The sequence below is a fragment of the Felis catus genome, chromosome B2, assembly GCF_018350175.1.
Source record: "Felis catus isolate Fca126 chromosome B2, F.catus_Fca126_mat1.0, whole genome shotgun sequence".
NCBI classification, from domain to species: domain Eukaryota; kingdom Metazoa; phylum Chordata; class Mammalia; order Carnivora; family Felidae; genus Felis; species Felis catus.
Genome location: NC_058372.1, coordinates 95779329 through 95793129, shown reverse-complemented (window position 1 = coordinate 95793129; position 13801 = coordinate 95779329). Strand labels below are relative to the sequence as shown.

At 41.9% G+C, this 13801-nt stretch overlaps 2 protein-coding genes and 1 long non-coding RNA gene across 6 annotated transcripts in view; 2 read left to right on the top strand and 1 right to left on the bottom strand.

Moving 5' to 3' along the window:
- Nucleotides 1-2856, top strand: part of RTN4IP1 (reticulon 4 interacting protein 1) — a 50936-nt gene extending 48080 nt beyond the window's left edge. For all 3 annotated transcript variants that reach the window (XM_045057892.1, XM_045057893.1, XM_011282520.4), the window contains exon 9: nt 2729-2856. In XM_045057892.1, the coding sequence (XP_044913827.1) occupies nt 2729-2836 (108 nt within the window). In that variant the 3' untranslated portion in view covers nt 2837-2856. The remainder of the gene's footprint in view (nt 1-2728) is intronic.
- Nucleotides 2857-4136: 1280 nt separating this feature from the next.
- Nucleotides 4137-13801, bottom strand: part of CRYBG1 (crystallin beta-gamma domain containing 1) — a 186666-nt gene continuing 177001 nt past the window's right edge. For both annotated transcript variants that reach the window (XM_023254207.2, XM_023254209.2), the window contains 5 exons: nt 12955-13094; nt 10598-10721; nt 10006-10164; nt 8343-8505; nt 4137-5905 (listed from right to left, as the gene is read on the bottom strand). In XM_023254207.2, coding sequence (XP_023109975.2) covers nt 5817-5905; nt 8343-8505; nt 10006-10164; nt 10598-10721; nt 12955-13094 — 675 coding nt within the window. In that variant the 3' untranslated portion in view covers nt 4137-5816. The remainder of the gene's footprint in view (nt 5906-8342; nt 8506-10005; nt 10165-10597; nt 10722-12954; nt 13095-13801) is intronic.
- Nucleotides 13090-13754, top strand: LOC123385496. The gene is made up of 2 exons (XR_006598136.1): nt 13090-13281; nt 13411-13754. It is a non-coding gene; the product is annotated as an uncharacterized LOC123385496 (long non-coding RNA).

Sequence of the window (13801 nt, the reverse complement as noted above, 5' to 3'; positions counted from 1 at the left end):
TTGTCCGTAACAAACAAGCATTCTAGGTCTGATGTGAGGCTATATGTAGACACTGCTCCATTATCCAGTTAATCTCCATTTGCTGTCACCTATTCAGCCAACAGTGGCATCTGCCTGCCTGTTGATCGAAAGCCTTTTTTTTCATTGTCACTTATGGGAACAGCTGAATGACTCATTATGGCCCAGTCAGCCCTCTGGGGTTATTCGGCACAATAGGCCTGACCAGCCAGATTAAAGTGTGCGGTCACTGCAGGCCGGCTGTGTCATCAGTTCGGGGTCTGTGTCTCCGGTCAGAGTTCTAAAGTGAGCATAGCTAGCCGAGCCTGGGCATTCGCTCTAGAGTTGAGCAGGTGGCTTCACGGTTCTCCCTGACCGACTGTAACACCGTGGCTGTGTTGCTTTTGTTGCCGGTGTTCAAAGCTCAGTGAAAAGCTGATGTTATTGCCTCCTTTCTTTCCTTGGTTTACCCTCAGGAGCCTGTTTTGTCTAGCTGCTCTGGGTTAGTGCCTAACATTTAGAGGGTAGACACTTGGTCAATCTTTGTGTGATTCTGAATGAATGTGTCTGACAGAAGTCAGGGATCCTAAGATTAAGGCAAAAGGCTGCGGGGATTCCCACTCCAGTGGGCACTAAACTCACCTGGAAAGCTTACTGAAAATGCATGGTCTCCACCCCACCCCACCCCCTAGAGATTCTGGCTTAGTTGTTCTAACTGGAGACCAAGGACTCTGAATTTTAAAGAATTTTTTTTAACGTTTATTTATTTTTGAGAGAGAGAGAGACAGAACGTGAGAGGGGGAGGGCAGAGAGAGAGGGAGACACAAAATCAGGAGGAGGCTCCAGGCTCTGAGCTGTCAGCACAGAGCCCGACGCGGGGCTGGAACTCACAAACCGTGAGATCATGACCTGAGCCGAAGTCAGATGCTCAACCGACTAAGCCACCCAGGCGCCCCAAGGACACTGCATTTTAAGCCTGCATTCAGGTGGTTCCTTTTTAGGTAATTAGCACTCAAAAAACAATGTCCCAGGGGCTTTAAAGAGAGTGATAGGTTCAGGAAGTTTCACGTGCGATATGCAGGAAACTTTAGTGCCTTCCATTTTTATTTGCCAGAGGAGGCAGATAGGTTTCATTTGGGGAGCCAGCTCATGTCTGTTCCTAGTGACTGCGGAGTTGAAAAAGATTCTGAGGTCATGCTTAGCTTGCTGGGGAGGACTGTGGTTGTTAATCAGTAATGTCCCCAGTGTGGATGGGAGTGTACATGTGTACACGTGAAATTGGACAACTCATTTAACTTTGGGTCTTGATTTTCTCATCTGTAAATGGAAATAATACTGCTACCTACCTCATAATGTGGCCTTAGGGATTAAATGGGGTAAAATCCATAGAGTGCTTAAAAGAGTACAATACATGCTGTTACTTCTGTCATGAGCTTACCGTGATTTGTGGGTAGAAAAGAATTTTAAACTCTTTGGAGAAGGGAACTTTTGGAGCCCAAGATACTCTCCTGGTGACAGGGCTATAAAGTTCACATGAGAGGAAACTACTTCAGATGCCTCTGAACCCCACGAGAACACATCTTTCTAGTAAAGTGTATGCACTGGTTTATGCCTTCTGACCCCTCCTCCCTGTCTATGGAGCTGTGGGAGGCAGTCCTCTGAAATACCCAGTGGACAATTATTGATTTCTGCTGGAAGTTTGGAAAAGGAAGAGTTCGGTTGGATTTTTGCATCAGGAGAGAGGGTACTAAGTGGGACATCCGTTCGGAAGGAGGTTGCTGGCAGTACTAACAGTACAGTAAACAGAACCAGCAGCATTCCAGCACTTCTGAGCTGGCCGAGGTGGCTTTCCTGAACATTCTAACCAGCTGCTCTGCCATTTGGCAAACCCTCTCAGGACAGTTCCACCCCGGACAGTTCTCCTGAAACCCAAAGAACCCACGTAAGATTCTTGCTTCCCAGTTATCTTAGTGGTTTTCACCTAGGTGACATTTATTAAGCGCCTGTCCTGTGCCTTGCATTGCGCTGAGTGTGGGGGCTGGTGTGCAATAGAGGTGGCCTGTGCCACAGGTACTGTAAGCTTGGGCTGATAGGCCAAACATTTAACACATTATAAAAAAGAATCTGCCCTTATTCTGTACACTGCCTACAAGGGGGCCACAGAGATACATACAGCAAAACCTTGGGATGCCCCGTTGGGTGTTTACCCTACCCAACAGAGTGGCTGAGACGAATATGCAGCTGTGACGGGCAGTCTGCATGGAGGGCCATCCAAGTTCCATAGCAGTTCCGAGAGAATGTACTGCAAACCGGGGGGTTGGGAAGGGTAGTGTGAGACCTGGGCTGGGACGGTGGTAGAACTGACAGAGGGGCACAAATTCCCATTGTTCAGACGGTGATGAGTCGGCCATTTTGGTAAAGTGTGGAGTCTGTATGCGGGCCGAGGTTGGGATGGTGGTGGCCTTTGAATGCGTGGCTGGGAGCTGTGGAAGGGCTCTGCATAGGAGAGTGACACGACCCAGCACAGCTACCTTCCAGGGACTCAGTGAGGCAGGAGAAAAGACAGGAGTGGGGCCGCTGTTGTGGCGTGGTGGTCAGCTCCTCATCTAGGTGCTTGAGACAGAACTGGGAGACTGGCCTCAAGGGACATGGTGAGGACACTGTTGACCCATCTGCCTTGAAAACCTACACCTTTCCTCCCCTCCAATCAACTTCTTCTTGTGTCTTACAGATTCAGCCAGTTATTGAAAAAACCTTCCCTTTCTCTAAAGTTCCAGAAGCCTTCCTGAAGGTAGAAAGAGGACATGCAAGAGGAAAGACTGTAATTAATGTCATTTAAATAAACTCTCAGTTTGGTGATTGTTGGCTTTTATTCGGTGAGTGCCTCTCAGCCCCAAATTTCTAGTAGCCATCACTTTCCAGATTAGATGATGAGTTCCGTGATACAAGTTTAAAAATACAGACACCTATTTGCCAGTAATTTCTTGTTCTTTGAACTGAGCACAGAGAGTCCTTTTCTAGCCATACCACCACCCTCTCTGCACGTCACCCTGCTCGACATCCGTGCATTCTTGTTTGCCGAGAGGTCCTCTGACCCAAGCACCAGGGACACACGAGTAAGGAAGACATGACACGAAAATATCCACACTTGGACTTGTCTATAAAGTCAGCGAAAATTGCGTTGTTTTTTTCAAGCTGTTTTTCACACCAGATTTGCACATTGTTGTGGCATCTTCTGTTCTAGTAGCTCAAAGTCTTTTATTAATGTTTGTGAGATACTAAAACTTTTGGCATATGGGTGGAGGGCGGCATGAAGAGCGTAAAGCTACTTCTTAAAAAAGTGCTCACTGATGAATCCAACTGGACAAGGCTTCTTTTGCTTTACTGTGGTCGTAACCACCCTCAAAGTTGTACATCTCTTAGGGTCACATATAAAAATCTAGCTGATTTGGTTGTTTAGTCTCAAGAAAATGGAAGGTGATGGTAAAGTTTCTAACTTTTTAAAACCCTTACATTTAGCATGAGGGCTAGGCCTCTTTCACCAACTAAAACATGCTCCTCTGAGGACTTGTCCGTGGAAATTGCAACCCTTCTCCAGTTTCTCACCTTAAATGCCTGTACTTAGTTATCTCGCCAATAAACCCATTGCAGCTTTTGAATCTCTAGTCTGTGACCTTCATTCAAGGTAAGTGTTTATTTCCTGTGGCATTCCTCCTCGCTCCTGCACCTTAGATACTAAGCTTTTAGCTTTGGACATGGACTTGAGTAACCTGATACTCAGTCTGTGCCTATTACACACTCACTTGGTAACACTGGATGAGGGCTTTTCTCTGGAATTGCTGGTCTCACCGGCCCAAATACATTTTAAGAGAAAGAAAGTGGTGTTCTCGTCAGTACTGGCCATTTCTGACTTCCGTGTGAACAGTCCCAGCACTCTTCTTGAGGGCGCCGGGGTGGTATAGTGAGGGGAGGGAAGGCCTCACTTACCCTCATGTCCTCTCTCTTCAGCAAGGAGTCTGGAAAGAAACTTTTCCCCGCCGTTATCCAGCACTGCCTCCTCCCCCGCAGTCGTCTGTGTCTAATCTGCCCCGGTGAAGCGTTGAAAGGGCTACTGCAAGGACGCTCGCACATCTCCTCAATACAGTTAACCAGAAACCAGTTTATTCGAGATAAATTCAAAACAGGCTACTGCAACATGACCCCAGCACACTGTAGTGATCCGCACAGAGGCCTAAAATCGGAGCTCCACATCATCTAAGAACAAGACCTGTTGGCAGCCGTTGGACACGTGCAGGTGTTCCTTTAAAACCCAAGATAAGCTACTGACCACAACTGCCTCCAGGCAGGAGCAATGGTTAGGAAGTGGAAACACTGAAACAGATAAAAAGGAAATGAGATTTGTTCTTCCTGTGACCAGAGCACCAGTATTATTAACAAGGATAATGAAATATGGACAAAAGGGGGAAGAGTCTATCCAAAGAATGTTTAGCAGTTTTGTTCAAACGAGAATACACTGTTTGAACCTATGGGTCCGTGTATTGTCAGCAGTTAAACTATTTCATTTTTCATTGAGATGCTGCATTTTAGGGTTTTCAGAGTTCTAAAATTTGACCAGCCTTGCTTAAGGCCTCCTTTCGTTTGCATTCTGGAGAGAATTGCTGGTCGTCATCTTGAACCTTCCACCTCTTTTTACCGCTACCAGAAGGCAGTGGCCGCACTCCATGCAGGCCTGGTGCCAATGCAGCGGGATAGGAAGGCAGGAAATTAGGCTAAAGACTTGAGTTTAGCGAAGGCTTATATAACATTTACTGCAGAACTAATCGTAGATGAGAGGATAGGCTAGTAAATTAGGTCACGGTAACACTGTTCCGTAGCATCTGTAAGAAAAGCATTAAACACCACTTATTCATGACATTCTAGGCCAGCCCACAAGTGGGTTAAAATAATCCAAATCCTGCTAATGTTAGCAGACCTGACAAGAAATCTTATAAATTTATTAACTTTTAGTACTAAGAAAATAGTATTTTGTTTACTTAGTTCCTTAAAGTGTCATATAAGCCTTTCCCCACTTTGCTATAGAGCATAATTGATTACAGAAAACAGTAGGACCAAAATTATTGGCCTGATATTTCTTTTCCGATGCTAAACAATCTTCTGCCTTACAAACTTGAGCTTTTCTCATTCCCTTTACTTTTTTAAAAATTTTTTTTAATGTTTTTTTTTTTGTTTTGTTTTGTTTTGTTTTTTTTTGAGAGCGTGTGAGCAGTGGAGTCTGGGAGACAAAGTATCAAAGTGGGCTCTGTCCTGACAGCAGCAAGCCCGATGCGGGGTTCCAGCTCATGAACCATGAGATCATGTCCTGAGCTGAAGTTGGATGCTCAACCGACAGAACCATCCAGGTGCCCCTTATCCTTCCCTTTGAAGTGTAAGAGATTTGTAGGCCCACAAAGTATATTCAAGTCTGTTCCTGTTCTCTCCTGTCACTATCTTTGGAAATAATTTAAAATGTACAGAGTCTTGATATAACATTTTCTAAAAACACCCAAAAGCTGCTATTGAGGCAACCTTTTTAAGCAGCTGCAGAAAGGAAATGAAAGAAGGACAAATTATTGGTTTAAAACTCATTATATAGTCTTTTGAAAAGATGAGACATAGTCCAGGTCATGGCAGTGTCATTCAAGCGTGGATTTAGAGTTACTGAAGAAGGAGCAAGTCCACTTTCCTCTTGGCTTGTCTGTTACCAGTCTTTTTTTTTTTTTTTTTTTTACACGTAGCTGGAAGACCTCCAGAAATATTCCTCCTGCATTCTTTATTCAGGTTTATAGGACCATGGCTTCCCAGACTTGTGTTAACTTCTCTTTGCTGACAGTGTTGAGGATGATGTGATTTTGGTCATACTGTGTACCCCCTGAAAGAAAGAAAAGGCACATAATTAAACGAAATGGTGTCTCTGGGGAAAAAAAAAGCAGGGAGGAAAGCCCTGGAACACATCCCTGGGCAAAGAGGGTGAATCTACTGTTGGGTGTGTTAAAATCCCATCATAGGAGCACCAACAGTTCCTTCTCCTACTTGAGTCTTAAAAGCTAGTCCACAGTTACTCTTTAGATGTCTGAAACGGGGGTGTATGTGTGGGCATGTGTGGAATGGAAGAATCTAGAGAAGGAAAAAGGAAGAAAGAGATTGTGAAATATATTCAATGGTGGGATCATGGGTTTGAGATACCAGCAAGGAAAAAAGGCAGGCTGGAAACTAGTGGAATTGTCAGATGGAACAGGTTTTACATGAACAATGAAAAATGGCTTCATGAGGGCACAGGGGAAGTGGGACCGACAGCCAGATACAGGGACAGGGCAACACTCCTACCACTGGGAACTCACTTGGTGTATGAAGATTCATAGCACTTGAGATGCTGTGTTCAGTACTGTAAAATTAGCATGGTCTCCGTAAACTCCCTTTCACCGGAATGTAAGAATATTTTCCAAGGGTGCCTACTAGATATTTAGATACTTCCCCATTGAAAGAAGAGGCCATGAGGCCATTTTTTTAACATGAAAGTGTTGTCTGATTTCTTTTTTTTCCCAGTGTGGAATAAATACCTTCAAATACCTTATCCCTTTTTAGCGTAAGTCTCTGCAGCAAGGTCCTATCACCATGGACTCCATCGAAATAGAAATCTGTTCATGTAGATGTGAGGTAGTATGACTGGTATTGAAATCTATTGCATCCTCAGGCCAAGAGGAATTAAATGTTCTTATTCTCTTTTAAGCATTTACAAAATATCAGTCTAAATTTTCAGACCTTCTGGATCTCTTGTAAGAGGAGTATAATATCATCATTGATAATCCAGAGCCTCTGCACATCTAGGTGTTGCACAGAATACAAGAACAAGGTGCCTGGGGCCTTTATGTGTAAGTTTATAGTGGGGGAAAAAGAAGTTACCACCACCACCAAATCCCACTGTCTCCATTAAGACACACATACTATATATTCCTTTGAGACTTGGGGATGTATGAAGATCACAGTGTCGTCTTGTTTCATTAAGATTATGGTATATTAACATTCTTTTTGTGTACGTTACCTAATTAGAATCATGAAGACTAGAAAGTCCTTGAGAAAGGACATAGGAAGAATTGAGATCATACCAGACTTTCGATATTTTTAAAGCAAGGAGGAATCCTCTTCCAATAATAATACTTGCTGTCTACCAAACGACTCCCTCCCCAGATATCAGGAGATATAGGTTACAAGAAAGATGCTTGGTCTGATAAGTCTTAGGGCAATGTTAGCAGGTAACAAATGGCTCCACAGCTGTAGCTAATGAAAATCCTAGTCTACTCCTGTACCAGAGAGGTATTTGTATCTCCCTTGCACAGGACGTGGGCCATGCGGTTCTACTCCTTCATGTCCACAAGATGGCACCACTCTCCCATATTCTGAGAGATTTAAATTTAGTTTAACGAGGCAAGTGACTACTGCATCTGGCTACCTTAAGTAGATACACTGAGAGTTCACAAACATACTCAAGAGACACTGGACTAATATATAATGAATTTTAGGAAGGGACCTTGGAGCTTTAAAGCAAAGACCTACGGAGGAAGCTCCTAGAGTCCCACATTTCTTGTCAAGACTAGAAGCCAGGCATCCTTATTCCTTGTTGACTGCCACTGTAGCAAGTGGGAAAACAAATCCTATGGAGCTTCTAGAATGTACGCTCTCTGAAGCCAAGCATTTTTCTCCCCTACTTTGGTACCCATATCTAGCAAAGAGTCTGCCACATACTGGGTACCCAATAAAAATACACGTTAAGAGAATAAAAAAACGCTCGATGAGACTAGCTCATAAAGATTACAAAACTGATCACATTCATAACAAACATGATTCTATATTTTTCAAAAAAATGTTTCCAATTTAGTCACAGTTCTTTGATTTTGAAACTATCTTGTAAAGTTGATACATGCATGTGCATGAGAATCCTCCACTCTACTTGCGGAATCAGGGCTTTTTGTGATTTTTAATCTAACACTGTTACAAGAAAACAAAACAAAAAAAGACAAATAGTTTGAAGTCAGCCTAGGTCTGCATTCCACCAAAGCACTTCTGGGTATGAGATGATTAACCTCTCTGACCCTCACTTTTTGGATTGTAAAATGGGACAGGAGGGCATACCACGGGGCTCGCAGGGTTGCTCTAGAGATGCCCTGAGCTCAGGTAAGTAAAGTGTTCAGCATTCAGCACAGTGGCTGGTGCACAGTATGGGATCTCTCACTATGCTCATTTTCAAAAGTAAAAACTAGATCTTTAGTTGAGTACAGACAGACACAACAGAGAAAATAAATGATTCTTACCTTTGACATCTAAAACTAAATTTGGTTTCAACTTGCTGTAGATTCTGCCATCCGACTTCATGCTCCAGAACTGACTGTCGACATTCTGGTCAAGGGCCAGGCCCAGTTTGGAGCCTGAGGTCACGAGGCTCCCCACGATTGTCAGGCAGCAGTCTTCTGCTATCTGCTTACAGACAGATAAGACTGCTTAGAGGTGAGACACATTCAAGGATCGTGATCAGTTCTTGGCTCAAAGTGATTTTTAAAGTTGTCTTAGTTGTAGTTTCATTTACCCCACACGAGACACTTTCGCCAGAGGAACTGGGATCAAACAACAAATACTTATACCCTCACTTCAGATGACACGAGTGCCAGAAAGTTCAAGATTTCTGCCCTTTGTAAGGGAAACCTTAGAACATTTTTCCCATTCAGAAATGACAATGATGTGAGGCTGGGTCTGTGGCTGTATCTCCCCTGGCCTAACCATCTCTGCTTAGCCTGACCCTTCTGGAATGTGACTGCATTTCTAATTTGAAAGGGTGCTATAACACTGAAGTGGCTAAAAAGGGCATTTTATCATTTTAAAACCTGAAATTCCAGTTATTCTCTTATCTTTCCTTCATGAGAAATGTCCAATAAACATTTCTAAGAAGGCATGTTATCCAACTATAAAAAGAGAGAAAGAATAAAATACAAATACAGTGAAGTATGTTTTCACGCAAATATTTTAAGGGTCCTTTTCAAAAACAAATCTATCCTTTATATATAAACAGTGTGTGGCAATCATGTTCATCTGACATGAACACATACTGCTACAGAAAATGCTTATGAAAACTATATATTGAGATTAAAAGTGTGGTAATCTAGGATACTTTATCTCAAAGTTAAATAACATCACTAAAATGTTTATTAGAAATAACTGCTGAAAGGCAGTTTTCTTGAATTAAGATAATTCAAAAGCAGAAGTTGGCTTTTTAAAAATGCCTTCTAAATTCCAGCTACTTCTGTTTCTCAGGCTATTTCTTCTGTGCCTGTCTAAATATGACTTCCGCTTGCTGAAAGGATGATTCTCCCTCAAGCACAACAGACTCAATTAACAAGTGGTCCTTCTGCTGACTCATGGGGCACCGAGTTAAAAAAAAAAAAAAATTGGGAGCAAACAGTCAAGCCCATAAAATCAAGGAGTTAAAGAGTATCTACAACAGAAGCATAAGCTTCTCTAATAAAGTCTTACTACATTCAACTTTTTAACATCTAGTATGGCAGGAGTGATGCAAGAGGGAGATGGGCCATTATCTACTTTACAAGGTGTGATAATTAGGAAATGGACTGTCTTGTACACAGGGCATTATCTCTTCACCCTAGTCTGCGGGGTCCTCCAAAGCCAACCAATCAAGAATGATTTGCCATAGTGCTGGGGCTTATTGAAAAAAAACTATAAAAGATCAAGGAAATAGGGGAGAATAACCCAGACACCTCCTTTTATTACTATATAAAAATCAAGTATAAATACAAATACTCCATCTAGGATAAGTGCTAGATTTACCTCCCATTTTAAGTTCCCTGATTGGTTCTATCAGCTAAAAAATACTTTCATGAAAACCCTTCTAATTTATTTACGAAAGTGCTCCAGGAAGCATCTACTTGAAGAAAGATGCTACTACAAACACTTGTCTAAGCTCACCCTGCATTTGATGCATCCTTCTTGGTAAATCCAAATCTGATCATCAGCACCAACATCTTCCATGACCTGTATTCTGAGAAGCTTCAGATCCTCTAAGTTTCCATTGGTGGACATGAATAACCCTGTTGCTTTGTTTCGAAGTCTGAAATAAATTCGTTTCTGGAAGACAGAGACCCCAGCGATAGTCATCTATAAGTTGTACTGCTAGAAGCACAGAATAAGCATTAATAGAGGCAGAAACCAAAGTGAGGTTGGATTAGAGATAACTGCCCTCCACAAGAGTCTCAGAGGGTTTAGGATCTTCTCAATGCAGAGTCTGTCAGAATTTCAAAATGCCGGGGGCAGGGAGCCTGCCTGTGGACAGCCCAGGGCGTGGGACCCGCCATGTTTTGATGTTGGGTGTGGTAGCATTTCTGAAAGCCGTCACAACCTTTCAGCACCAGAAACAGAGCCCAAATTTAAAGGAGTGGGGGCGCAGAGACCAAGGTTATACTTCAGTTTTATACCGAAACTAAAAGGTTGAATTATGTTTATGATAAAAGGTAAAGATTGCAGAGAAGAGTACTCAAAGTCTAGAAAAGGAATAAAGTACCTGAGCAAAAGGTCGTAGAGAACCTATTTGGCGGCAGCCACTGAATTCATACCAATTTGGGACTTCTGCTGGTGACAGTAGGAACTGCCGACCCCTGTAATTGCCATATTCATAAGTAACCCATCTGGGAAAAAAAAGTGGAAAACCACAGTAAGCGGCAGTATCCCTTTAACAGTTGCCCCTGATTATATTTTTATAGTGCTTCCAAGTTTTACACGGAGCTTTATACTTTAAATATACATTGGGAGAGAAAAAGAAACTATTTTCTAAAACACTTAAAGCACCCATTTATTGACAAATAGCAAATTCTTGGTACATGAGTATGCCACAAAGATCCATTTTTTTTTTTAATGTTCATTTATTTTTGAGAGAGAGAGAGAGACCATGAGTGGGGAAGGGCAGAGAGAGAGAGGGAGACACAGAAGCGAAAGCAGGCTCCAGGCTCTGAGCTGTCAGCACAGAGCCCGACACGGGGCTGGAACTCACGAACTGTGATATCATGACCTGAGCCCAAGTCAGTTGCTTGACCTACTGAGCCATCCAGGATCCTATCTTGAAGAGAAATAGGTAAGTTTTTCCTCTAATAGGGCAATGAAATTCAGTCCTTTTTGCAAGATTGCCCTGTACCTCCTATGAGGTTTTTGTAAAACCTTTTCAGTTGTAATAATCTTATATTTAAATAGTTACTATTTGTAAAGTTCTTATTAGTGTGTGGCACATGATAAGTATTACATAGGGTTAAGTACAAATAATAAAGCTTTGTTTAAAATGGGTATGGGGTGCTGCGAGCTTGGTCGGTGGAGCATCCGACTTTTGATTTCAGCTTGTGTCGTGATCCCAAGGTTGTTGGATCAAGTCCCGCATGGGGCCTGTTTGAGACTCTCTCTTCTCTCTCTCTCTTTTGCCCCGCCCCCAGTCATGCTCTTGCTTTCTCTCAAAAAAAAAAAAAAAAAAAAATATATATATATATATATATATATGTAAAATAAAATAAAAATAAAATGGGTGTAATCTTCCTCAATCCAGAAAACTGAAGATTCTCTGGTCTCTTCCACCTGAAGATGCTAGTGCCCACCCCCGAAGAAGTTAAGGTCATGGCACACGGCATGCAAGCAACCCAGCAACCCTCTGCCTCTGGCTGATCTATTACACCAAGGAAGAGTGTTCTCTACTTTTAGTCCTGGAACTTTAAAATATCATCGTCTTAGTCATTTTATCGTAAAAACAAAAAATTAAAACCATTTGGGGAAAAAAAAAATCACCCATAATTCTACCACAGTAATAATCTACAACTGTTTTGTAAATAACTGTCGGCCCTTCCAACACTGATGCATACAGGGAGGCCATAGCTATTGTTTTTATGAGGGCAAGAAATTTACTTTCTTATAAACATTATGTTGGTAGTCCTTGCTCGCTTTTATATCTTAATTTCAAAATTCTCGTAACGTGAGAAAAATCTTCCCATGTTGGCCTTTAATCATTGTACACAGCATCTGCTATCAATTTCTGGGTAAAGAAAATCCAAACCCTTACTCTAAAACCAAAGGACTTGGTCTTTCAAAGGGAGAAGAAAAATCAGCTTCCTTTCTTACTTGCTAAAAAAAAAAAAAAAGTGCTTAATGTGTTTACTGAGCACTGGTTTGCAAAGCATTCCCCTAGGAATTTGAGAGGACCCAAAGACAAAGTCCTTACCTTAAGTAAATTACAAATGTGGATGAAAAGATGAAATCTACCTGACACATGGTTTTTCTCAATAGGAAAAATATATTATGAAGGTACATAATTATTAACCCTTACAGTAAATAGGAGGATAAGAGGTTATATTTCAATTTGTTTAAGGTAGCACAGGATAGAAAGAAATGTGATCAAACCTAATTAAAAACAATTTTTTTTGAACAATTTTTTTTAATGTTTATTTTGGAGACAGAGCATGACTGGGGGAGGGGCAGAGAGAGAGACAATCCAAAGCAGGCTCCAGGCTCTGAGCTGCAGTATAGAGCCTGACATGGGGCTCGAACCCATGAACCTGAGCTGAAGTTGGACACTTAACTGACCGAGCCACCCAGGCACCCCTTAAAAAAATTTTTTTTTAATGCTTTACTTATTTTTGAGAGAGAGAGACAAAGTATAAGCAGGGGAGGGATGGGGAGAGAGGGAGACAGAATCCATGAAGCAGACTCCAGGCTCAGAGCTGTCAGCACAGAGCCTGACATGTGGCTCGAACCCCGTGAACCACGAGATCATGACCTGAGCTGAAGTCGGACGCTTAACCGACTGAGCTACCCAGGTGACTCTGATCATACCTAATTTTAAAAGTCAAATATCTTATTGAATAAACAAGTAGGTAACTCACTTACATGCCACCAATCACCTGAACAGAGCGTATCTGTGTGTTGAATCCTAGGGATCGGAGATTAACTATTTCTGAATTAAGTTCGATCTTTTTTCCTTTGAAGCCTTCTCTTTCAAAAAGAATAATTGTTGGTTCAGAAAATTCCTGTATAGGAACAAAAACAGTGTTCCATTACTCATCTTTGATAATAATTCAAGCTTACATGGAAATATCTTGTTAAAGGACAAATCACAAGCTCTGGCCAGGCTTGGCCTTTCCCTGGAGGTCTGGGTGTTCATGCACTCCGAAGCTAAGGAGAGGACAGGCAGGAAGTTTTCTACTACATGGAAAGGTGGGTAAATATAACAGTGTTTTAAAGCTGATATGGAGGGGGCCATATCCTAGGCACAAAGGAATGGGTATATGTATTGAATCAACACTTGTAATGAAATTTATTTTCAATTTTGCCATTGTTTATTAGGGAAAAGGAGGGGCTGGAAAGCCATGGACATAAATGGTGAGGGTCAGAGGACTACGGCTGTCTTTGGGGTCTAGTGGTAACAGTGGTAATTACCTAATCAAAGAAACTTCCCCTTGTATGCATTTTCAAATGTCTTTTTTGTTGTTGTTGTTGTTTTGTCAATAAGACAACGATTCTTTATACTCATGCTCCCAAACTTTCCTATAGGAATAATTGTTAAAAGGAGAGAAAAAAACCAGTGTGGAAGCTGCATGTTCAAGCCATCAGTCATTTTAAAGAGGACAAGGGCACAGAAGTCCATTCATTTTCAGAAAATAAAAAGCAGATTATGTTTGTTTTTCAAATCACAGTTTGAAACTGACCCTAGTCTAAGCTCTAATGATAATAATCC